The sequence below is a fragment of the Anabrus simplex genome, chromosome 1 (genome assembly GCF_040414725.1).
Source record: "Anabrus simplex isolate iqAnaSimp1 chromosome 1, ASM4041472v1, whole genome shotgun sequence".
NCBI lineage: Eukaryota > Metazoa > Arthropoda > Insecta > Orthoptera > Tettigoniidae > Anabrus > Anabrus simplex.
The window spans coordinates 129,092,834-129,119,581 of NC_090265.1; the positions used below are offsets into that span (position 1 = coordinate 129,092,834).

The 26,748-nt window shown below is 39.0% G+C and overlaps 1 protein-coding gene across 1 annotated transcript in view; it reads left to right on the top strand.

The window, feature by feature from the left end:
* The first annotated feature begins 261 nt into the window (after window positions 1–261).
* The window catches only part of LOC136884678 (non-homologous end-joining factor 1), a 100,471-nt gene continuing 73,984 nt past the window's right edge, over window positions 262–26,748 (top strand). Inside the window, exon 1 of the mRNA XM_067156948.2 lies at window positions 262–588. Coding sequence (XP_067013049.1) covers window positions 445–588 — 144 coding nt within the window. The 5' untranslated portion in view covers window positions 262–444. The remainder of the gene's footprint in view (window positions 589–26,748) is intronic.

Sequence of the window (26,748 nt, forward strand, 5' to 3'; positions counted from 1 at the left end):
ATTTCCGTATATACAATTCCATTGATATTTGAATTTAGCGCGATTTCTTCAGGTCAAGTCACTAGGAGCGCCACCGTCGAATTGTCTCCCATTTTAGCAAGGCGAAATCCGTAAGTGTCGCGTATTATCTGTACTGTATTTGATAGGGTTAATATCTCATTTAGAAGGATTTTAGAATTGTTCTGGAGGGAATTTGAACGTAGGGGTTGGCAACGCTAGTGACAAGTCATAACAAGTACCTCGTGCATGTGTGTTGGGTGGGCTGGGCCGCACCGTTCGAAGCCGCAGGAACCGTGGTGTCTAGTGAATGTGTGTATTTTGTTTGTGATGTGATCATTGACATTCTTTTTAGTGAATTTTATCACCACCCGTAAGACTGAGACGACGAGGCTTGATTGTCAGTTTGTGACTTGGATATCTTCATACCAAACAGCCAGCTTTGGTATGTGGAAGGAAATAAGCGTAGATTCTGAAAGATATCTAGTGAAATACGCTAGGCAGAATACAACTTGTATTATACACTTAACGAACCTAGTCAACATCTGGGCCGAAGAAGTGGCGACCTCCTCTCTTATTCAAAGGTGCAAGGTAAACAATCTCTGTTAAAGAAGGTATAATTTTTTAGAGTGAATTGTTTGGCAGTTTTAATACTGTCTTTAAATTGACCAAATAGAAAACTATTCTAAAGTAAAACAGACTTGTATGTTATTGGTTAAGAGTTATATTTGCAGTTGAACATTTAAGGATAAGCACAAGGAAGAGGTAGGATGAGTTCACCCTCTCATTTCACTCTATCGTCCCATTAAAGAAATAAAACAAATAACATTCTTTCTGGGCCTTCAGTAATCATTGTACCCATTTATATTTCAGTGGCCCTTACAAGGTTGTTCCACTGGAGACACAGCACATAATGTGAGGTCCATCTGGTTTCATTACTCCAGCACCCTTTAACATAGTACCAAATCAGGAATTGCAACCTCTGCAAGTGAATGTGACAGTTAGAGCTGCCTGATTTGTAAAAACAAACAGGAGGACGCTTTATCTAAATCACATAATAATTTTTCTGCTTGTTAATACTTCATGGTTTGTCTAATTACTCTAGGCCTATTATATTATATTGTATTGTATTTTTTTTTTTTTTTTCAAGAAATGAAAACTGACAGGTTATGGTACACAAGCTGACCAAAGCCAGTTGACTTGTAGGCGCTGTCAAATGCTATTAGACTCCCCTATATTCATTAGAGTACAAGGAAGGAGTAGAGTGCAAAAATACTGGGTTTTTGTACTATTACCTGATGTGTACAAGATTGAAGAGTACACTATATATGAATAGGAGTGCACATGGCGACCATGTTTACTTGGTGACTGAGGAGTCACTTCGGAAATGATGATCGACAATACTTGATCTGCTCTCTACTACTATTTTTGAAAACTTTTCTGACTATATTAAATTTTTGACAATTGTGAAGAAAAGAAAAAAATAAGCATGAAGCAGTCAATATGAATACCATATGATAGGCCTGTATCAGATTACCCAGGTAACTCAGTAATATTACATACTTCAAATGAAGTAATTAGCGTGACGTCCCTAAATTTCACCAAACCTACCTGCTGCATTCAGTATAGGCTAATTTCAGTGTAATAGATGGGATATTCTCTTGTAATTGTCAAAGATCCCTTATTGTACAGAGGACCATTACTTTCATAACTTATTAAGATATTTGTCCATTTGAGATCAACGCCATATACGGTAATAAATGAGAAAGATGCACTCAATTGAGCGTTTGTATATAAGTTATTCCTTGCTATATTCAGTTATAGATTTTAGTCTGTTTTTGTACTTCATTATGTGATAGGCCTACATATCACAATTGTTATGGTATCTTATGTTTACACAGATTTTATGGTGAAAACTGTGTATGGCCAGTCGGGTAGTCGTACGTCTTTGTTCTTGGTACACTTTGATTCAGGTCCTCTCTAGCATAGCAGGCATGCTGTAGAATTTCCTTTTTCCATTTCTGATATTTACAAGCTCTTGGTATGGCCTTTTGGACAGTAGATGGTGTTTTGCCCAGTGGTGTATGCTGGGATCAAGACGTGGGCTACCACTAGACTTACGTTACCCCTTTTTGATAGTTGGTTATGTGAATGTCAAGCCTTAAGCGTTTTGAGCCACCGGAGTAGCCTGCTGTGTTGTCAAAGCTCTTTCACAAGCTACTGCCCTGGCCTCTGCCATTGCTAATACTTAATACTTGATCAGTGGAAATGGTAGCCTAGGGTTTAGCAAATTAAAGCCCTGCTTTATTGCTAACTGGATAAAATGCTTGCCTTTGGTCCAAAGGCTCTGGTTCAATTCTTGCAATCAACTTCCTTGTACAACAACAACATGAAAGATTGCGTTTCATTTTAGCAGATTACCTATGAAAAGAAAATTACTGGTATATTACTCCTCGAACAGTAGCCATACAGTGTCTCCCTATAAGGATGCAGAAGTAGACAAAAATAAAATTCCAGCACTCTGTTATCTATACAGCTAATTAAGTCAGAAGTATGAGATCAGGACATCTGTATGATGAGGAACGTATGGTTGTTTGGAATCGATTCCGTTTTCACAAGTCGGACACCACCACTGATCTACTGAGGAAGCTAATAAACCAGTGAAAGACGGGTAGGACCACTGGGTAATGCTGTAAAATTCCACATTTGAATTATATAATAATTAATAATAATAATAATAATAATAGCAGGTAGGGACCCTCTTCGGAGGCAGCCCTGCCCAGGGAGTGGCGCCCCTGCCTATGTGAGTCCCAGAGCACACTGACCCGGTGTGTATCATCTGGTAAGGGTCCCAGCTCAGGGTTACGAGTGAAGACCTCAACGGCAGTGAAGGCGGAGATGAAGATCATTGGTACGGCGGAACTGGCGGAGGAGGCAACCTTGCTTTTTGGGATAGTAATAAAAAGCCTGTTTAAAATCCAGGTGCGTCTGAGTGATATCCACCGGCTTCCTGGTCCGCGTCTGACACCTTGTAGGTGCGGCGGCAATATCAAGCTCCAGGAACTAACAATCCCTGGTTCTAAGCACCCAGCACTGCTGGATCTCCTATTACAAGCCAAACATGATTCGTGAGCGTAGTAACAACATTACCCCAGGTGGTATCCAATCCACCCGTCGCATTGAGACGGCAACCAGGCTTTCGAATTCTGGGGAGCCTGGACAACCACGAAAACATGGGAGTCGGAGCTCTCTGGTAAACTATCCCACAAAACCCCCACATACATTGGTACATTCAATATCAACACTTTGATACAACCAGGAAAATTACTAAATTTAGTCACAGAACTTGATCGGCAAAAAATTCTTATCCTTGCCCTGCAGGAAACTCGATTTACTGATGATGCCACCATGGATTATGGAAATTACCGTATATTCAAAAGTAAAACAGACCAAAACATTCTAAATAGGACCCCTTTATTTGGTATGAGCTTCGTTGTTCATAAAAGTATATTGAACTCGATCCAGGAAGTTAATTCCATCAGCAATCGTCTAATGACCATGAGGATTCAGTGTGCCAATAAAAAATATACATTAATAAATGCACACGCCCCTACAAATATAGACAACAAGAAGAATCCCCAAAACGTGGACAAATTTTGGAACAAACTTGAAAAAGTAATGTCAAAAATTCCAAAGGATGATGTTAAAATCCTCTTAGGCGATTTCAATGCACAAATCGGCCTAGAAAAGGAACACAGGAAAACTGTCGGACTCTACCCGGCGCACAAATTTACCAACAAAAACGGTTCAAGACTCATTGAACTATGTCAACAGTGCAACCTTAAAATCATGTCCACATCCCTCAGGAAGCATCCCAAGAAACAAAAAACCTGGAGGTCCCCCAATGAATCCATTGGTGAATTTCAGATTGATCATGTAGCTATCTCGTATCAGCTACAGAAAGAGATACATGATGTACAAGTGAGAAGAGGAGCAAACATCGACTCTGATCACTATCTCACAAGAGTTAAAGTAAAATTTACTCCAAGAAAATACCACCCCAAGAAAATCCAACAACAGAAATTTGACATAAAACGGATTCCTGTTACGGATCTAAAAGAAGCATGGGAAAATCAGCCAGCGAAAACATGGGAAGAATTCCACACCAAAATCATACAGAAGGCACGAGAAATGGTACCCTTAAAAAGGAATACAAAACACCCCTGGTGGAACTCAACATGCAATCAAGCCCTGGAGATAAGAAAATCTGCGTTTCAGAAATACAACAGTAGAAAATCCCAGAAAACTCAACGAGAATTTTATGAGACCAGAAAACAAGTATCCAAAACCATCAGGCAAGAGAAAAGAAAGCACCTGAAAGAACAACTGGAGTCAATTGAAGAAAACTTTAGAAACCACAACACAAGGGATTTCTACAGAACATTCACAGAAAAAATCCGAGGATACATTCCACAGAACTTATGTTTCAGGAAACAAGACGGAAAATTGGCGCTTACTAATAAAGAAAACTGCCAAGAACTTGCACGGTACTTCTCAGAACTTCTTAACTGCCCCGAGCCCACTGAAAGATTTCTTGAAGAAGCATCCAGTTTCACTCACCCAGAATCACCTCCACCAAGCCAGGAAGAAATTCAGAGCCACATTAAACGACTAAAGAACAACAGAACCTCGGGAAGAGACGGGATTGTTGCAGAATTCCTTAAGAATCTTGGTCCAAATTCACTCAGAGAACTTACAGAAATCATACAGAAAATTTGGAAAAATGAAAAACTCCCAGAAGACTGGAAATGTGCCTTAATTCACCCACTTCACAAAAAAGGAGACAAAACTGATGTGAACAACTATAGGGGAATCTCCCTCCTTGAAGTTGGCTACAAAATTTTCTCTGCATGCCTGTTGAAAAGAATACAAGAACAACTAGAGCATAAGATTGGTGAATATCAAGCTGGGTTCCGCCCTCACAGATCATGCACTGAACAGATATTCAACCTCAAAACCGCTCTAAAATTCAGGGCCCTCAGAAACCTTCCAATCATCTGTACCTTCGTAGATTTCAAGAAGGCTTATGATTCAATTGATCGTCAATCTTTGTTCAACATCCTGAAAGAAAAGGGACTAGACTCCAAAACGCTAAACTTGACCAAACAGACCCTCACTGACACGAAGTCAAGAGTGAAATTCATGGGAGAAATCTCAGACGAATTCCTGATAAAAACTGGTGTCAGGCGAGGAGATGGACTGTCACCCCACCTTTTCAACCTCGTCCTAGATAAGGTGATGAGGGAATGGGAAAAAGAACTGAAAGCACAAAATAGCTGGAACCCAGTAAACATCGGGACACGAAAAAAGAAGCTTGAAATTCCATGCTTAGCCTTCGCGGATGACTTGGCCCTTTTGTCCAGCGATGAAGTCACAGCAATAAAGCAAGTTGAAATTCTCCAAGAATGTGCCAGAAAGGTCGGACTCCATATCTCCTTCCAGAAAACTGAATTTTTCTGTGCAAAACTAGACATCCATAGTCTCAATACAAAATACGGAAAAATCAACAGAGTCCTTCACTTCGAATACCTGGGCGAAATTCTCGAACCAACCGGACAAGAGAAAATAGCCCAAAACAACCGTGTCCAAAACTCAGAAGAGCTTATGGGAGAACAAGAGAAATCTACAACAAAAAATGTATGTCTCTGCACGTTAAGATTAAACATTACAATACTGTAATCAAACCTGAGGCTTTATATGCAGGGGAAACTCTAACGCTTCATAGAAAGGGCGAGCTGGAAAATATCCTAAAAGAAGAGCGAAAAATCATGAGGAAAATTTTAGGACCAAGACACACGGGAGAAGGGTACCGCCTCCAAACCCAGAAATCCACAGAAAAATTATCTAATATTGCGGCAGACCTCAGGAAAAGAAGGCTGAAATTTTATGGACATGTTAAGAGGCTTCCAGAAAATAGACTAACCCACCAAGTTCTTGAAAGAGTTGATAAACTCAAGAATTTCCCTTGGATACAAGAAACAAAAGTGGACATGAAGAACGCACAAATTCAACCTGAAGACATTTTGAATCAAAATATATATAGAAAGAAAATTGACAAGTGGGAAGTTACTCCAGAGAATGAAGTACCAAAAAGAGCAGGTACCAAGTGGACGGAAGAACGGAAAAGGATCTTTAGTCAACAGATGAAAGCGTCCTGGATCCTCTGCAAACGAAATCATAAATAAAGCTTCGTGTGTTCCAAAAGGGACCATTCACATATAATAATGATAATAATAATAATAATAATAATAATAATAATAATAATAAATAGTCTCTGGAAAGGATTGGTGGTGACCTAATGAGGATAAAATGAATTGCAAAGATGTCATAAACACACAGCCTCCTAGCCAGGAGAATTAAGAATACACGGAGGTTGATTCTGAGGAGAAAGATGTGGGGTAGGCTTATCATTTTAAACTATTGGCAATTTATCTGCATTCTTCAGTTGTGAAAATGGTTTATCCAGTACTTGTTTTATTACGCAAGGTTCAGCCATAAAGTAACTCCACACAGTCAGTCATGTTATACACTGTAACTTTAAATAAACTAAAATTGTCCTCAGAACAGTAATAATACCCAATTATAGAAATGATTTTCTCAACTATAAACAGTCCATAAGAAGGCTTTGTACATGCAACAGCAAACACGTGGACTTGATACTGTAGGCCTAGTACATGGATCAGTCGTGTCTGTTTGGAGGCTTCCGGACAACTTTGAATCTGAGCTCTCCCTTTCTTGTGCTGAACTGACGGAGTGGAGTCTTCCATACCTATCTGCTCAGTCCCTGCATCTATCACACATTCAGCAGTGAGCTGGACGGACGAGGTGAGTCGAGGGGAGAGGGAAGCAGCGCTTCGGCTGCAATGTCAGTCGACAAACTTGACCATATCGGTCCTTAATTGGTCCGTATTGACTCGTAATAACAAGAATGTACAACGGGCGATTGTTTGGTTAGCCGTGTCAGTATATTTTTAATATTTGAATCATTTATACGTACATATTTCGGGAGCCTTAACTCCCTTTATCAGCATATTTACATCAAAATCTACCTTACCCAAGTCTCAAGATACAACATCTTATCTTATTAACATTAAGCACTGTTCTGTATAACCTCAACTCTAGACCACTATAGGCTATGTACACATTGCTTTTTGTATAATAATGCCTGTTGTAACCCAACACGTAAGACATAGAAGATATTTAAAAACACTTTTAAATAATTCACTCATTCCTCCTATCCTTTACACTCTTACAACATGTATCATCACCTTGGATGGATCCATTAGCTGAGTCAGCCACTGATAAAATGTTACTTGTCACTGCTTGTATTGCTGTTGCCACTACGAATCTATCATCTTAACGTCCAATTTGACATCTTTTGAAGTTAATACATTTTATGATTGCATTGATTTGTTTATAGTTATATACATATTAAAAATTTTAACCATGTATGTGCCGTCAGGGCAGATGATGTTTGCTCAATTGTTGCAGGACCAGACTTTTTAAATCAGAGCAGAACAAACCTCCTGTTATGTTTCTGCAATGCTCCTCTAGTGATAAATTGATAAAGTGGAGAAAGCCTATCCCCTCGCCGGCCAGCCACTAAACGTTTGCCCTGACGGCACATACGTGGCTAAAATTTTTAATATGTATATAACTATGAACAAATCAATGCAACCATAAATTGAATTAACTTCAAAAGATGTCAAATTGGACGTTAAGATGGTAGATTCCTAGTGGCAACAGCAATACAAGCAGTGACAAGTAACATTTTATCAGTGGCTGACTCAGCTAATGGATCCATCCAGGGTGATGATACACGTTGTAAGAGTGTAAAGGATAGGAGGAATGAGTGAACTATTCAAGAGTGCTTTTAAATATGTTCCATGTTTTACGTGTTGGGTTACAACAGGTATTATTATACAAAACGCTATGTGTACATAGCCTATAGTGGTCTAGAGTTGAGGTTATACAGGACAATGTTTAATGTTAATAAGATAAGATGTGGCATCTTGAGACTTGGGTGAGGTAGATTTTGATGTAAATATGCTGACGAAGGGAGTTAAGGCTCCCGAAACATGTATGTATAAATTATTCAAATATTAATATTATATTGACAGGGGGGACCAAACAATCACCTATTGTACATCATTGCAATATCAGTCTCCAATGCCTTGCACTCAGAAATACGAATGACGTTTTTTCTCGTTGCTTTCATGTTTTATAAAAGGAACAATGTGTCAAATGCTTACATTATAATGTGTTTTAGGTTTCCTTGGTCTAATTTGCGGTTTGGGTTTTACCGAGAGCCATGGCAGCCCTCAGTAAACACCACTGATATCCTTAATGAAGTGCGTTTCTCTCACAAGCTCGTATACTAGACGCTAGGGTGCTATTTTTCCTACCCCCATTTCTCTTTTCATGAACATTACTTTGACCTTTTCAGTTTTGATTAAATCACAGATTGTAAGATTTTTCCCATATGATGTGAATTCCATAAGTTACGGTAGTAGGAGCTATCGCTATGTTGAATAGTGACATTGCCATGCTGATAAGAGAGATTGGTTGTGCTTTTAATGTTGTACACGCAGGCACAGAAATGGTGTCCCGATATAAACAAAGCATGACGTCCCCCACCTCTGTGCTTAGCGCATTGCTGCAGGTAGACAGCCCGCTACAAGACTGTTGTAATTGAAATGGGCACAGTGGTGGTTGTATAGCGATACACACACTGTGCCTTCAATACTACCTGTTCACTCCATTCCCCTCCTTTTCTGTGATGGAGTGGCCTTCAACACTGCCCCTTCACTCCCTCCCCTCCTTGCTATTATTGGAGTAGGGTAGTGTTGATTGTTTATGTCAGGACACCATTTCTGTGCACACTTGTACATGGCTGATAGCTGGTGCTGACCACTGTTGTATGTGAATACTGTCGGATGTTGCAATTGCCTATAGTGTGATTCCTAAGTATTTATATTTCTTTACAATTTCTAGTGGGTTACCTAGTAGTGATATGATATCTCCAGCTGCAGATTCCCCTCCTTCCTTGAAGGTCATCTGTACACTCTTCTCCTGGTTGACCATGAAGTAATTCTCCCTAGCCCATTTCTCAAGTTTGTCAATTGCTTCTTGTTCTTCCTTCTTGCTTTTAGAGCCGATCACCATATCGTCTGCATATTAGATTATAGTTACTGGTACCTTTGATTATGCTGTTTTCATTTTCACTTCGTGTGCATCAATATGGGTCTAATTATGAAATTCATTGCTTATACGTATGCCGTGTAGATTTTAAACAGCGCACGATTGATTGGGTCTCCCTGCAGCATGCCATTTGTTTGAATGATTTTCTTTGAGGTTGCGACATTGTTCTTTTTCTAGTATTCTAGTTATAGGTTGGTCATTCCCCATAATTCTTTTCAGTTTTCCCATTGGATGGTAACAGATGGGAACTCATTCAACAGAAAAAGATAGTATGGGAAACCGACCCTCCAGGAAGCTGGATCAAGACCTGCTGAAACAAGCCACCGGAGAAGTGGAAAAACCAAGAGGAATGGTAGAAAATGGAAACCTCGATGAAGACATGCGGATGTCAATGAAATTAATATACAGCCACCAAACCCAGGAGGTGGCGGCATGTACCAATATGGTTTGACACGGAATGTTACGTGGAAGGAAAACTAGCCTTTTCTTAAATGATTTCAATGACATTGGAAATTTATTGAACATCTCCCTTGGTAAGTTATTCCAATCCCTAACTCCTCTTCCTATAAATTAATAATTGCCACAATTTGTCCTCTTGAATTCCAACTTTACCTTCATATTGTGGTCTTTCCTACTTTTAAAGACGCCACTCAAATTTACTCGTCTCCTAATGTCATTCCATGCCATTTCTCCGCTGAGAGCTCAGAACATACCACTTAGTCAAGCAGCTCATCTCCTTTCTCCCAGTTCTTCTCAGTCCAAACTTTGCAACATTTTTGTAACGCTGCTCTTTTGTCGGAAATCACCTAGAACAAATCAAGCTGCTTTTCTTTGGATTTTTTCCAGTTCTCGAATCAAGTAATCCTGGTGAGGGTCCCATACACTGGAACCATACCGTAGTTGTTGTCTTACTAGAGACTTATAAGCCCTCTCCTTTACATCCTTACTACAACCCCTAAACATCCTCGTAACCATGAGTGGAGATCTGTGTCCTTTATTTACAATCCCATTTATGTGATTACGCCAATGAAGATCTTTCCTTATTACTAACACCCAGATATTTACAGTGATCCCCTAAAGGAACTTTCACCCCATCAACGTAGTAATTAAAACTGAGAGGACTTTTCCTATTTGTGAAACTCACAACCAGACTTTTAACCTCGTTTATCATCATACCATTGCCTACTGTCCATATCACAACATTATCGAGGTTATTTTGCAGTTGCTCACAATCTTGTAACTTATTTATTATTCTATACAGAATAACATCATCTGAAAAAGCCTTAGCTCTGATTCCACTCCTTTACTCATGGAAACATGGGACCAGATAATATCTTTGCAGGGACGATGACCTTAGATGTTGGGCCCCTTTAAACAACAAGCATCATCATCATCAATATCTATGCAGAACACCTAAAGGACTCCATGGATATGAGGAAATATATCTGGGTGTATTTAATGAACTAGTGTTTAGAAGTAGGGGAAATACCTGAAAGTTGGAAAACTGCAACTAAGCTCACTGGACACACACACAAAAAAAAAACAAGTCACCCCTGGAGAAATCATTACAAGTATCATTTAATACTGTGTAACTCTGCCTCTGGACTTGATAACCACCTGAATTTGATTAGGAAATGAGTCCACAAGGTTGTGTAGGTATTTCACATCCTGGATAAAACCACTTGCTGAGGATTTGATCGTGCGATTCCAACAAATTGCGGGGATGTTGATGTCAGCATTTTACCCGCTGTTCCAATATATCCCACAGATTTTCAATGGGGTACAAGTTAGGTTATTTTGTAGGCCAGTCGAGATGTAATAGGGTGGGGGAGTGTTCATAAAACCAGTCACATATGCGTCCAGCCCGATGAACTTTCCTGTCGTCATCTTAAGAAATGGGGGTATCAGTAGCATACTCATCATGCAGATGTTGACTGTTAGGCAACACCTGATCATCCAGAATGTTTAAATAAACATGCTGGTTCATCTTACCCCCCTGTGAGCGGGCCCAGTTCATGAATTTAAGATACTACCAAAATTACCCAGTTCATGATACGAAAAACATCCCCAACACGACACTACCCCCGGTGAGCGGGCCCAGTTCATGGTACGGAAACACCCCCAACATGAGTCAGACCCACCTTTGGCTTGAACCTGACCTTGCACACATCCAGGATGAAATGTTTCATTTGGCCTTCACTGCACTCAGTGACGTGCATTGTTGGAATACAGGCAAAAATGTGATTCGTCAGACCACATTTTATTCTGCCAGTCAGCTACTGTCCACGTTCAGTGATTTCTAGCCCATTGAAGACGCGCGGCTATATGTGGCTGTGTGAGCAATGGCCTCTCGCGTGGTGACCAACTCCAAATGTTCATTGCATGCAGTTCCCATCGCAGTGTTCTCTCACTAACAGGTTGGAATGGACCTTCATACACTGACTGCAGCAATTCCTGTCAGGTTTGGAAGTGATTTTGATTCGCAAGCCGTGAAACGCATCTCCGGTCCCTCTCAGCTAGGATCTTTTTCAGACCAAAATTCTGCCGTCGTGTTTTGTGGCCACGTGTAGTACATCACTGCTTGTAACACATTGAACAGTCTACTGCAAAACACCAACACATCCAGCAAATTCACACACCGTATGGCCATGAGCACGACCAACCACAATTGCCCATTTTTGCCCCTCTGTCACATCCTTACATCTACCCATGTTGATGTACACTGTCTACTTGAAATATCAATGTCTCACTGATCGCATGTGGTTGAGGACGAGAGTTGTTCGCTGCGCCATCTGTACAAGCTTATGAAAGAAGTGTCTCTTGGAAGTCCACCTTTTCAATACATTATTTTTTGAGTTATTAGCAATAAAAAACTTAATTACATGTTAAAATTGAGACATGTTTTGCCTATGATGTAGGCATCATCAGCCATGCTATCCTTAACATTAAGGTTAATTGAGGAAGTAGAAATGACATAAGGCTGTGCTGAAAGATATTACATAAAAAGGCTTATAACACTTAAAAAATATAATCACACTTATTAAGCTAAAAAATGATCACTTGGGTGAAAGTAACTTATGTTGAGTTGTAAAATATCGTAGTGAATAAAATAACAAAGGTCATATCTGGCAGTTAATATTTGTGAACATTCATGTTCACTTGTATTTCTGTTCTTAAAACTTGTTTCTTCTTGGAAGGAAAGTGCTATCACTTAAGGTCGTATTTCGTAATTGTGGCTGTTTAAAATCAAAATAAATGGGCTTGACATTGTATGCTTCCTGTGGACAAGGCAGTTGAGGGGACTTCCAGAGAAGGTTCTTCCTATGAAATGAAATAGCGTATGACTTTTAGTGCCGGGAGTGTCCGAGGACAAGTTCGGCTAGCCAGATGCAGGTCTTTTGATTTGACTCCCGTAGGCGACCTGCGCGTCGTGATGAGGATGAAATTATGATGAAGACGACACATACACCCAGCCCCCGTGCCAGCGAAATTAACCAATTAAGCACGCTAACCATTTAGCCATGGAGCCGGACGGTTCTTCCTATAACTGAATGTTATCTTTAGTACTAGAAATTGCTGTTGACAGCTTTGGTGCCAGAGTATGTTGATGCAGTTGAGGCCAAAGCTGCGTGTCTAGTGTTGTATTTGCTGTGTGTGGACGGGTATGCTGGAGAAGGAGAGCGGGGAGGGAGGGAACTATGGTTGTGGGGGGATGAGGAGGCCTGTTGGTGGGCGACGTTAAAGCCAGAGAGGATTTATCTGTGATTTGAATAGACATATCTCTTAATTTCAGTTTATTTAGGAATTGTGGAAGCAGTCCGTAGAGGGGACTACCTAACTCAGTGACGTCATTCAAGTTACGATCTCGGTTGGTAAAGGCGATCATAATAAATATAGATATTTTCATATTCGTTCCTTAACCTACCCTTCTTTTAATCTCTTTAAATTAGTTAGATCTTGCTCTGTAGTAGTATAAGTATGTCCTGTTTCCCTCATGTGGATACTCATTGCCGAATATCTTTGGTATTTGTTAGAGTTAAAGTGCTGTAAATATCTGGTGGAAAAGCTTCTCCCTGTCCATCCTACATATGAAAAATGGCATTGTGAACAAGTGAGCTTTTAAATCCCTGAACTGGAAAACCGATCTTTTGCGGTGTTAACGGTGTTGTGATTCAGAGAAAGATTCTGGTTTATGTTACTAGTGGTGAACGAAGTACTGAAATTACAATTTTTAAGTGCATTGGAAATTTGATGTATGCTAGGGCTACTGTACGTGAAGGTCTTTTTTGGTTTGTCAGGGATCAATGTTGAAATTTGTTTTTTTTCTACTTTATTTATAATTTTGTTGACCATTGCCATTAAACTTAGCTATATTTTGTATGAATTGCAACTCCTTATTATGGTCCTTGCATGAAAGAGGGAGTTTGAAAGCCCAGTATATTAGGCTGTAATAAGACTCTCTTTTTCTGGCGTTTGGATGAAAGGAATTGTTTTTCATTGTAACCGGTAAAAATGTGGTCTTTCTAAAGATTTGGTAATTAAATCGTCTACTTTTCATGAATGTTCACAGATATTAACTGCCATATATGATCTTTGTTATTTTATTCATTACGATATTTTATGACTCAACATATGTTACTTTCACCCAAGTGTTCATTTTATCTTAATAAGTGTGATTATATGTTTTTTTAAAGTGTTGTAAGCCTTTTTATGTAATATCTCTAAGCTTAGCCTTAAGCCATTTCTACTTCCTCAATTTTAACCTTAATGTTAAGGAGAGCATGGCTGATGATGCCTACATTATAGGAGAAACATGTCCCGATTTTAACATGTAATTACATTTTTGAATTCTAATAAATCAAAAAATAATGTGTTGAAAAGGTGGACTTCCAAGGGACACTTCTTTCATAAGCTTATACAAAGTTCAATACGGACCCCAGTATGAAGTTTAATAACTTGCAATCTGTACAACCTTTCTGCATGAATTCTAACACTCACAATATTATAAGTACTTTCAACTTTCTCAGCTGGTCATTTCCCGCCATGTAAGAATGGTGGCGTCACGATTATGACACCGCGGCCAGATAATTTAGTTCTGATGCCAGGAAATCCTTTACCGGTACAGGCTTTATAGGTTGAAGGAAGGTAAATAAACCACTGTCGGTTGTTATGAATGACTCTAGCTCTTCCACCATAACATTTCGATTTAAAGGCAATCATACCACTAGGCGTGATTGCAAATAAAACTTTTGCAGTGTAGCAACCCTAAATTCTGTGCAGTCAGTTATGACTTGGCAATTTCTTAAATGCTGGAGGCATTGTTTCTTGAACACTTTCCTTAGTAGGCCAGAATATGAAATTTTTCATACACAGCACGAGTTGTATAAATTGTAGTCCTGTGAACACTGAATAGCACTCTCAAAGTAGAATAGGACAGTCCAGTTTTCATTTTCGCTAGGAAAATTAATAATCTGGTTTCTTTACATACTTTGGCAATGTTACAGTTTGGTAATAACGCAAGGAGTAAGGCAAAGACTTTGAAGTTTACACCTGTTAAATCATGCATTTGTATATTGTTCTTTATGGAACTGTAACCTTGGAATCGTGGGCTCTTGATGTCTGCACGATCGTCTTCAGTGCCACATGTTTGATAATGTTTTAAAATATTCCCTTCCAGACTGAAATTAAGTGGAATACATGCTTGTGTATTTATGTCGTTTTCATTATACAAGAACAAGTAAACATGAAGTCTGAATAATGAAAATCAGATACATCTGTTACCATGGATGCATCCTTGGTTATGTTACTTGCACAAACTGTAGTTGAAAATTTTCCGTCTCATTCTTCCTTTTTTAATAGCTTGAGTTGTCTGTGAAAGCACTGCAAGTTAGGGCCTGGCAACACATTCCTCTTCTTGTATTCATCAGGAAATATTTTCGGAATGTAGGCTGGGCTTAGTGGGTGTCCAGATCTTTTTCCGATGAAATGTGCACTACATATTCTTGATAAATAGTAGGTTACCAAAGTGATCCACCAATGCTAAAAATTAACACCTAAATTAAATTGGGTCTCTTGAACTTACTGCAAATATTTTCCGTATTTATGTGTGCGTACTTCCTCTGGTTAACTGTTTGTATTCATTGCTTCCTTCAGTCCACTTCTATCACTTGTTAAGGAAAACAATAAAATTGTACTTCACTTGCTGTATTTGCATAAGTATGGGAACATCTGATGACACAACAGTTGTGTTTACTTGATCTCCTTTTCTTTGCCATTATCATCTGAGTGACTACACGCTCATAGAAGTGCTCATAAAAAAATAAAAAAACTAGGGATGGCGAGTCTGGAGTCTGCCTCACGTATGGTTCTCCTCCCAGCCGCTAGAGTGACACGCATGGTGCCTATAAGCTACTTTTGATCTTTTGCAAAATCTTTGTAAAACATTGGTTTATTTTTTTAAACAAATTATCCATTAGGCCTTCACATTTTTTCTTACAGTAAAAATTTCTGAGCAAATTAATAGTTTGTGTGGGTCTTTTTGGCTGCGAGTGTCCAGCTCCCTCAGAGATTAGTGTCGAGTCTGCTGGATGACCTGGCAATACTGCGGACTGCCTGCAACTATTCACATGCTACCGAGGTAGCCACCTGATGACATATTCATCATTATTTATGTAAACTCTTGGTTGTTCATTGTGTAGTGAACAAGAGAAGTATGAACCCACTATTGTGTCTAAGTTTGGAGGTTTCAAAAATAACCTTATGCTCACGGACCATTTTAAATTTAAATGAACTCTCCCTCTTCTGCTTCATTGTCTCCATATGATGGTATTACTACTGCAATTGTAGAAAATCTAACCCAACAGTGATGAGTGCAACAGCTAGTAGATAATAAATATACATACTGGTTCGTATCCACAGCCTTCTTCCATTGAGTTCATTCCTAATATAGCCTTTATCTCTTAATTGGCAGTATGGACCTTCTATTGTTATCAGTTGTTTGTACTGACAGTCATTCTCGCTACTTTCATGTCTGTTACTTCCTGCTTCTTCTCCTTCTTTCTACTCCTCCTCCCCTTTTTCTTCTTCTCTTCTAAGGCTGTATCTCGTTTGAATGTGACGATCATCATGGTAATCCTATTCTTCTTGACAGTTCCTCTGAAGAGTTTGGTGGATGCCAGTCTGAACCATTGTTGCAGATTCCTGAGCCATGAAATGCGATGACATTCTGAGCCTCTTCTCTTGGATATATCCCTCTGAAGCCATCTCTTTTCAGTTTTCATTTAATTTATAAATGATAGGTTCTTAATTCTGCCAAAAATAATTTTGAATAAATACATTTATCAACTATATGAAAAATAAAACATATGGTAACAAAATTATACCTGAAAAAATAATTAATTTATGCGACAGTTAGGGCTGCCAGATTTTAAAAAAACAAAAAAGGACATTTTATCTAAGTCATATAATTATTCCTTTTCTGGTTTCTAATACTTCAAAGTTTGTTGTAATTACCCTAGGCCTACCATATTAGACCTATGTATATTTTTCAAGAAATAAAAACTGACATAAGGAAAAATGGCTAACATAGAAACATTACAGTACAACAGATAGGCAGAGATAAAAAGTGTTCTATAGAACACTGTCCAAGAGTGTAAACTGGAACGTTTTGGTCATATCATGCAGAATGAAGACCGTGTACTCCAGCTCAATGATTAAGGGGAAAATATCTGGGAGAAGTGGCTCAGAATATCATCACATTACTTCAAAAGAAGTAATTAGCTGATGTCGCTAAATTTCACCAAATCTACCTGCTACATTCAGTGAAATTTCAATGTATTAGATGGGGCTAGCTGATGTACCCGTGCTTCGCTACGGAATTCTACATTGTATACAGAATTCTATGTTAGGTAGTGTACACGTGAGTAAGATTGTACTAAATTGCATAACTCTTAATGTTACCCCAGACTCTCAGTGGGGAAGTCACCGTAGTCACCGTATATCTTTCCTCATGTGAAGACTGGGTTAGGGAATTTTCATTGTCACAATCAAGTTGGAGAGTTTTCATTATAATGGCAAACACTCACTCTCCACCTGCTTTTTTTACATCCTCAGAAAGATTGGATTGGACTAGACAAAAGAGTGTCCGAATGGGTTGCTATATTTCTAGAAAATAGATCTCAGAGAATTAGAGTAGGCGAAGCTTTATCTGACCCTGTAATAATTAAGAGGGGAATTCCTCAGGGCAGTATTATTGGACCTTTATATTTTCTGGTATATATAAATGATATGAGTAAAGAAGTGGAATCAGAGATAAGGCTTTTTGCAGATGATGTTATTCTGTATAGAGTAATAAATACGTTACAAGATTGCGAGCAACTGCAACGTGACCTCGATAATGTTGTGAGATGGTCAGCAGGCACTGATATGTTGATAAACGGGGTTAAAAGTCTGGTTGTAAGTTTCACAAATAGGAAAAGTCCTTTCAGTTTTAATTACTGCGTTGATGGGGTGAAAGTTCCTTTTGGAGATAATTGTAGGTATCTAGGTGTTAATATAAGGAATATAAGGGGTAATCACATAAATGGGATTGTAAATAAGGGGTACAGATCTCTGCATATGGTTATGAGGGTGTTTAGGGGTTGTAGTAAGGATGTAAAGGGAAGGGCATATAAGTCTCTGGTAAGACCCCAACTGGAGTATGGTTCCAGTGTATGGGATCCTCACCAGGATTACCTGATTCAAGAACTGGAAAAAATCCAAAGAAAAGCAGCTCGATTTGTTCTGCGTGATTTCTGACAAAAGAGTAACGTTACAAAAATGTTGCAAAGTTTGGGCTGGGAAGAATTGGGAGAAAGAAGACGAGCTGCTCGACTAAGTGGTATGTTACATGTAACTAATCTCATTATTAGACCCATATTGAACTATGCTATGATATACTAATTAATTTGTATTGAAAAGGTGGATCAAAATAACCAATTGTATTTGTATTGAAAAGGTGGATCAAAATAACCAACAAATTGTTAGTATATCATAAGTGGTATGTTCTGAGCTGTCAGTGGAGAGATGGCGTGGAATGACATTTGTAGACGAATAAGTTTGAGTGACGTCTTTAAAAGTAGGAAAGATCACAACATGAAGATACAGTTGGAATTCAAGAGGACAAATTGGGGCAAATATTCATTTATAGGAAGGGGAGTTAGGGATTGGAATAACTTACCAAGGGAGATGTTCAATAAATTTCCAATTTCTTTGAAATCATTTAAGAAAAGGCTAGGAAAACAACTGATAGGGAATCTGCCACCTGGGCGACTGCCCTAAATGCAGATCAGTATTAATTGATTGATTGATTGATTGAGACTGTCTTAGTGGTTTTCCCAACTGAAATCAACATAGGTCATTAGAATAACGTCAGTAGGAATGTCGCAATTAAAAGCAATGGTATCGTATGAAATACTGGATCAGATGAAAAACCCACACGTTTTCTCTCTTTTAACAAACCGTACTGTGTTCAAATTTCTATAGAACACTTTCACACCTTGTCAGTACTTCACACATTTTATTATACTTAATTACCATACATGTTTCGAGAGCTCACTACTCTCTTCTTCAGCGGTGCCAAAACATCGACTTGGTACATTGGTACAAATATACTTATCAACAGAATAATTATATATAAATCTTGAAATTGTTAAAATATTTCTTTGTGTTTCAACTTTTACTTACTTACTATTCATTTATTACAGACTTTAAAAAAGAAATTTTCAAATCATAAATGAATAAAATCTATTAAATTAGTCACTATATGCTAAAAATTTTAGGTACTGCTTTCAAGGAGGATTATTTGTTTAATCTTATTACTTTTATTTTACTCATTGTATTGTTTTCATATTGCATGTGGTGTCCGCCTCCATAGCGTAGCGATTAGTGTTATTAGCTGCCGTCCTCGGGGTCTGGGTTCGATTACCAGTACTGCCAGAAATTTAAGAATGGCAGGAGGGCTGGTATGTGGTTGGAATGGTACATGTAGCTCACCTCCATTAGGGGTGTGCCTGAAAAGAGCTGCACCACCTCAAAATGAGGACACAAGTTTTTTCTTATATTACATGTCTTTTGTTGTTTTTATTTTTCATTGTGCAACCTCCTTTAATTTATGTGAAATGACACAGTAACTTTGTGGTTTTTTTTTTTTTTTTTTTTAGTCAGCCAGGATCCATTTTGTATTTTGTGTGCAGGCCATTGCCTTTCCTTCCTGACATATGGATCTCAGTTTATGTCACTTATGCCCTATCCTCCTTGGCATACTTTCTTTGGGTTTCCATGTTAATTATGGCTGTGCGGGTGGAATTTCAGGTGGCCTACAAAAAGGTTTATGTGAATTGTTTTATTAATTTACCTTTTACTATTATTATTATTAGCGTATGATGTGTACACCGTAATCTATAATCTTCATTTCCGCATTGACAATTGCACAATTAAAAATAGGAGAGGATTTCCACCAATCAATACTTATTTATTGTGTATATTAAACTACAGGACCGGTTTCGACCTCATATTCAAGGTCATCTTCAGCTGAACCATACATACATATTTATATAATGAAGCTTTGATTAAGATTGTGGTGTTGAAGGAATGCCATATGATGATGATGTACATTTAGTCACATACAAATGGGGCACGTCTTAGCGTGAACTGGCGTATATGTCATTCTGTACAATATTGCAACTGTATGTCTAAAATGTTGAAGGTCTTAAAACTAGTGTATAAAACATGTCTTTGCCTAAACTAACTTATATATATGTACAAGATAAAAACAATATATAAAAACACTTCATGCATATGAACATTCCACGAACCTGCTACGCAGGCGTAGCAGGGGGAGAGGTGATACTCCCACGTGGCGCGTCCCAGGTGGCGGATAGCGGGGTCCTAACCGGCTTGCCGGCGGACTTGAGGGAAATAAAATACCTCTCGCGGACCAAACACACTACCCCCTGCGGGTGGGGGACGCACATATAGAATACACCCGCGGTATCCCCTGCCTGTCGTAAGAGTCCACTAAAAGGGACGACCAAGGGCTGACTGAATTAGAACCATGAAACTAATTTTGAATCGTACCATCATGCGGGGAACACCATAGGTTGCCTGTACTTGCGAGTAGTACCACTAAATTCGGTACGAAATAGGTTTGTGATTAGTAGCAGTAAAAGCCTGGCCTGGTGGATTCCAGTACCCGTGCGTCGTACCCATGTGAGCAACACCGCAGGTCTGGGCGTAGCCTGTGAGTTGTACCACTATATGAGCAGCACCGTGGGTCTGCGTTGCCTGTGATTAGTACCCACTATGTGAGGAACACCACGGGAATACCGGCGCCCGTGTTTAGTACACCTAGGTGGAGAACCTTCTCGGTTTGCGTTGGCTGTGAGTTGCGCCATTGTGTGAGTTACACCATAGGTCTGCGTTACTTGTACGTATTGCAATACTTGTGAGTAGTACCATCTTTTGTGGAACACCGTGAGTCTTCGCTACTTCTGATTAATACCCCAACATGACACGTACCATAGTCCTATTTTACTCGCGACATGTACCATTCTGTGGGGCCTTAGACGTGGATTTTGCACCCCTTTAGACACCAAGCATCATTTTGCTTTATAAGTGGTTCCTTGGTCGGTAATAATATTATTTTCGATCTGTTTTGAGTCTGTTCCACTGGTTTTTGTTAGTTTTTTTGTTTTGTTGGGTTCCTGTCCATCCATCCATTCATTCTTCATGACGTTTTTTTATTTTTATTTTGGTCAGTGGATGCCTTTAAAATTTTGGTTATTTCATTTCGTACCATTAGGGGCCGATGACCTTCGATGTTAGGCCCCTTAAAACAACAAGCATCATCATCATCATCATATGAACATTCATTCTTGCTTGGTGATCAATACATCGACTAACTTCCGTATTGAAGTCTTATTCACAGTTGTACACTTCAGCTGCTATTCTTGGAGTTTGTAAAATTGCATGGATAAAAGTTTTGTCTTCCTGTGCGTATGTGAGATAAAACACTTTCAATATTTTTTAAAAAGGTGCCAAATGTGTGGATGAAATTCAAGTAAAATATGTTCAGCTCTGCTGTGTGTGTTGCTCTTTTATTAGAACCAATTCATGTTGTCTTTTTGGCGTCCGTAAATTTGGATGACATTGGTTTCAAAGTAGTGGCTCCTTTCCCATTTGTAGCTGTGCAATGATGTTATGTTTATCTGTGGAAGATAAGATTGAGTTATAAGTGATATTGTGTGGAGGAATGTCTAAGGGTTATGTGTGTGAATTGGAATATGTACTTACTGTTGTTGGTGTAGCTGAGTTGTGTTTGACATGCGAGCTTGTAATGTACTACTTCGTGTTCTTCTTGGGCTTATACTAGCTGCTGTGAGGGGAAGGGAAGGAGGGGTAGGGAGAGTTGTTGTTGTGGGGGTAGGGATGGAGCTGGGTGTGTTGTTTGGTGTTTTTCTGTTGCGTGTTGCGTTCTGTTTATCGATTAACTTAAGGTAAGGGTTTTTTAGGGCGGGGATAACTGTATTGAAGATGATGTTAGTTTTTTCTGTGATTTCATTTATGTTGTAATTTGGATTGGTGTACTGATCTAGAGTGATGTAAAATTATTCTGTTATGTTGAGCAGGGGGCCTTTGGGGTTTATGTTTATGTACCCGAACATTCCCACAAAACGAACAATAGAAATCATTGAATCTAACCTAAAAAGTCATAGCAATCTAAGCACTTTGGAAATAGAAGAGTTCATTAAATTACTTAATTTTGCCATTAGTAACAACTACTTTAAATTCCATGATACTATCTATCAGCAACAGGGTTTACCAATGGGATCTCCCGCTTCTGGTATAATTGCCGAAATTTACATAGACTATTTAGAGCACACATTCATCAACAAGATAGACCATATATTTTTTTGGTGTAGATTTGTTGATGATATCTTTATCATCCTCGACAATAGGTCCACAAATGAAACTGATATATTAGATAAACTCAATACAATAGATTCCCATATAAAATTTACCATGGAATCCGAAAACAATCACAAACTGAACTACCTGGACATAACGACAACTAGACATGATGACCACCTTTCTTACAGAATATACAGAAAACCCACGCATACCTCAAATACAATTAAAATGGATTCCGTTCACCCCAACATACACAAAAGAGCAGCCTACTATAGCATGATACACAGAGCATTCAATATACCGTTAACAAAGGAAGATCTAAACAAAGAATTACAATTAATTCATGACATAGCTAAAAACAATGGATTCAAGAAAGAAATGGTTAACAAAATCATTCACAAAATAAAATCCCAACCCAAAACCAAACTAACAAAAGTAAACGAACCCAAGAAAGATTATGCACTATTCACTTTCAATAATGTACACATATACCCCATAACTAACATTTAAAAAAAACATAACCTAAGAATAGCATTCAGAACTACACACAATAGTACCAACATCATACACAATGTCAGGACAATCAACAGCAACAACAAATACAACCACTCAGGGGTATACCGTATCAAATGTAATAACTGCGAGACCAGCTACATCGGACGTACCGGTAGAAACTTCCTAACCCGATATAACGGACATATAAACGCAGTGAAACACAATAATTTTTCCTCAATAGGACAACATGTCGCAGACTATAAACACAGTTTTACAAACATCGATAACAATATGCAAATCCTAAACATAAACCCCAAAGGCCCCCTGCTCAACGTAACAGAAGAATTTTACATCACTCTAGATCAGTACACCAATCCAAATTACAACATAAATGAAATCACAGAAAAAACTAACATCATCTTCAATACAGTTATCCCCGCCCTAAAAAACCCTTACCTTAAGTTAATCGATAAACAGAACGCAACACGCAACAGAAAAACACCAAACAACACACCCAGCTCCATCCCTACCCCCACAACAACAACTCTCCCTACCCCTCCTTCCCTTCCCCTCACAGCAGCTAGTATAAGCCCAAGAAGAACACGAAGTAGTACATTACAAGCTCGCATGTCAAACACAACTCAGCTACACCAACAACAGTAAGTACATATTCCAATTCACACACATAACCCTTAGACATTCCTCCACACAATATCACTTATAACTCAATCTTATCTTCCACAGATAAACATAACATCATTGCACAGCTACAAATGGGAAAGGAGCCACTACTTTGAAACCAATGTCATCCAAATTTACGGATGCCAAAAAGACAACATGAATTGGTTCTAATAAAAGAGCAACACACACAGCAGAGCTGAACATATTTTACTTGAATTTCATCCACACATTTGGCACCTTTTTAAAAAATATTGAAAGTGTTTTATCTCACATACGCACAGGAAGACAAAACTTTTATCCATGCAGTTTTACAAACTCCAAGAATAGCAGCTGAAGTGTACAACTGTGAATAAGACTTCAATACGGAAGTTAGTCGATGTATTGACCACCAAGCAAGAATGAATGTTCATATGCATGAAGTGTTTTTATATATTGTTTTTATCTTGTACATATATATAAGTTAGTTTAGGCAAAGACATGTTTTATACACTAGTTTTAAGACCTTCAACATTTTAGACATACAGTTGCAATATTGTACAGAATGACATATACGCCAGTTCACGCTAAGATGTGCCCCATTTGTATGTGACTAAATGTACATCATCATCATATGGCATTCCTTCAACACCACAATCTTAATCAAAGCTTCATTATATAAATATGTATGTATGGTTCAGCTGAAGATGACCTTGAATATGAGGTCGAAACCGGTCCTGTAGTTTAATATACACAATAAATAAGTACTGATTGGTGGAAATCCTCTCCTATTTTTAATGATGTGTACATGACAATCAAAATATACAAATATAATACAAAATATACAAATATACAAGTTGGTGACAGCATCAGGACTTCACTTTTATATTTTAATGTCCAAATGTTTTATCCATGTAATCACTTCTGGTGTCACTTCAAAAAATTCCTCCACAGAGCCAGGAAATGCACGTAGGAGGCACTTTTGAACTATGTGCTTGATAGACTGCACTTGAGCACCACAGTCACAGCAGGGAGAATCTACCCATCCCCACAGATGTAAGGCTGCGCTAGTCCTACCGACACAACATCGGATCCTGTTCAGGGTTGACCAAACAGCACGGGGCAGACTAAAGCCAGCCAGTTTCATGCTGGGGTCGGAGATATCACATAAGCCTCTGGGTGATGACATCTTCCACTCTTCTCTCCAGGCATTCCTGGGATTGAACCGAAGACATGAGAGGTCCAAAGCTGTCTTCCACGCTGGTTTTCTTGATTTCAGCCTAGTTGTAGTGTGCTGTTTTATATCCTGGTGTATAGGAAGGGCCTCATTCTTCACTATTCTGCACCATGAGCTATTAAGTGCTTGTTGTCTCCTTATATGAGGGGGAGAGATGTTGCAAAGGACAGGTAACCATTGCACTGGAGTTGAGTACAGCGTGCCGGATACAATACGCATAGCCTGGCGAAGTTGGATATCAATTAGATTGCAGTGAGAGCTATTTAACCATATTCCGGCACAATACTCAGCTGTAGAATACACCATGGCCAAGGCGGTAGTTCGCAAAGTATTGGCGTCAGCTCCCCATGAAGTTCCAGCTAACTTGCTCAGCAGGTTATTCCGAGTCTTAAGTTTGGCGGCTGTTTTTTCTATGTGACTTCGGTATGTCAGTGAACTGTCTAATGTTACACCTAGGTATTTTGGTGTACTATTGTATTTCAAAAGTTGATTCCTGAACCGTATCCTAGGTTGATAAGTAGCCTCTAAGTTGTTCAGATGGAACGCGGCTACTTCCGTCTTCGAAGGACTTGGCTGAAGTCTCCACTTCCTGAAGTATTCATCCATCACCCATAGATCTTCAGACAGTATATCCTCAGCCTCCTTGAAAGTAGATCTCTGTACTGTTAGGTTTATATCGTCGGCATAAATGAATTTCCGAGCTGTAGTTTCTGGGATATCATGGATGTACAAATTGAACAGTATAGGGGCTAAGACTGAACCCTGCGGTAAGCCGTTATTCAATTTGTGAAATCTACTCCTGGAATTTTCAGAGAATACCTGGAATAATCGATTACTCAATACATTATCAGTGAGAGTAATCACCTTAAGACAAGGTACAATCTTGATGAGCTTCAGGAGGAGACCCTCTCTCCAGACAGTATCATAGGCCGCTGACAGATCAAGGAAGACAGAAACATTTTTAAATTTCTTCTCAAAACCAATCTCCAGATATGATGTTAAGGCAAGGACTTGGTCACTACAGTCTCGCTTGGGGCGGAACCCAGCTTGCTCTATTGGGATCAGGTGTTCAATTGCAGGAGCTATCCTGTTCAGAATTAGCCTTTCCAGTAGTTTATATGTAACACACAATAGCGAAATTGGCCTGTAGCTCTGGGGTAGAGAAGAGTCCTTTCCTGGCTTCAATATCGAGATGATTTTGGTTCTCTTAAATACTGGGGATACACGTCCAGTGTGCAGTATACTGCTAAAGAAGGATGCCAGCCAGCGTACAGTTGCGGGGCCACAGTTCTTCAGTAGCTCTGGATATACACCGTCAAATCCAGCTGCTTTACCATTCTGGAGGGACTTCAGGCCATGTTGTACTTCCTATGGGGGTTTAAGATAATGCAAGACAAAGCTTTGATGTTGCATATATTCTCAAAGACTAATCCGATATGTGTTTTGTGTTTTGATGATATATATTTTGGCAAGCTTGTTTAAGCCCGCACTTTGTTGCTGCACAAGAGTACTTTGTGAGTATTTATCCTTTGTCCATTACTTGATTTCTGTTGACCTGCTTTATTATCTCATCCCCTGGTTTTGTTTAATAAACTTCCCTTTCCTTTCAGGATGCTAGTATAGTAGATAGTTCCTTCGGGTTGTTATTTCTGACATCGGGTCCAAATTCAAACGGTTTCCTTGTTTGTTCCTGGGGGAAATCCATGGGCCATCAGTATTTTCCTTGACTGCTACCACCGTGCATCTATTTATCTCTGTGGTATTTTGTTTATTTCTGTTTGATTACTTGATGGGTATTATCATTGGGTGAGGGTCTAGGTTTCATCTTCTTCTTGGTCTCCATGTGGGGCTTCTACTAGAGATTGGAGTTGCATATTGTAACATCAGAGTAAGGTGTTCCAGAAATATTATGTTTCACTGGAGACCCTAATACAAAAGTAACTGTCTGAGCGAAACCAAGGGAAGGGTGGGGAGTTTCTGATTGACTAACGGATATTAGGAAGCATAGCAGCGTGCTTTAAGCGCGCACTCCTGCGCAGGCACAAGCGATAATTTTGTAACCATTTAGAGGCAATACTGATATTCCTACCCTGTTACTTCCTGGCCAGTTACAGATATTCTTTAGTTATTCGAAGTACTTTGCATTAGACTTA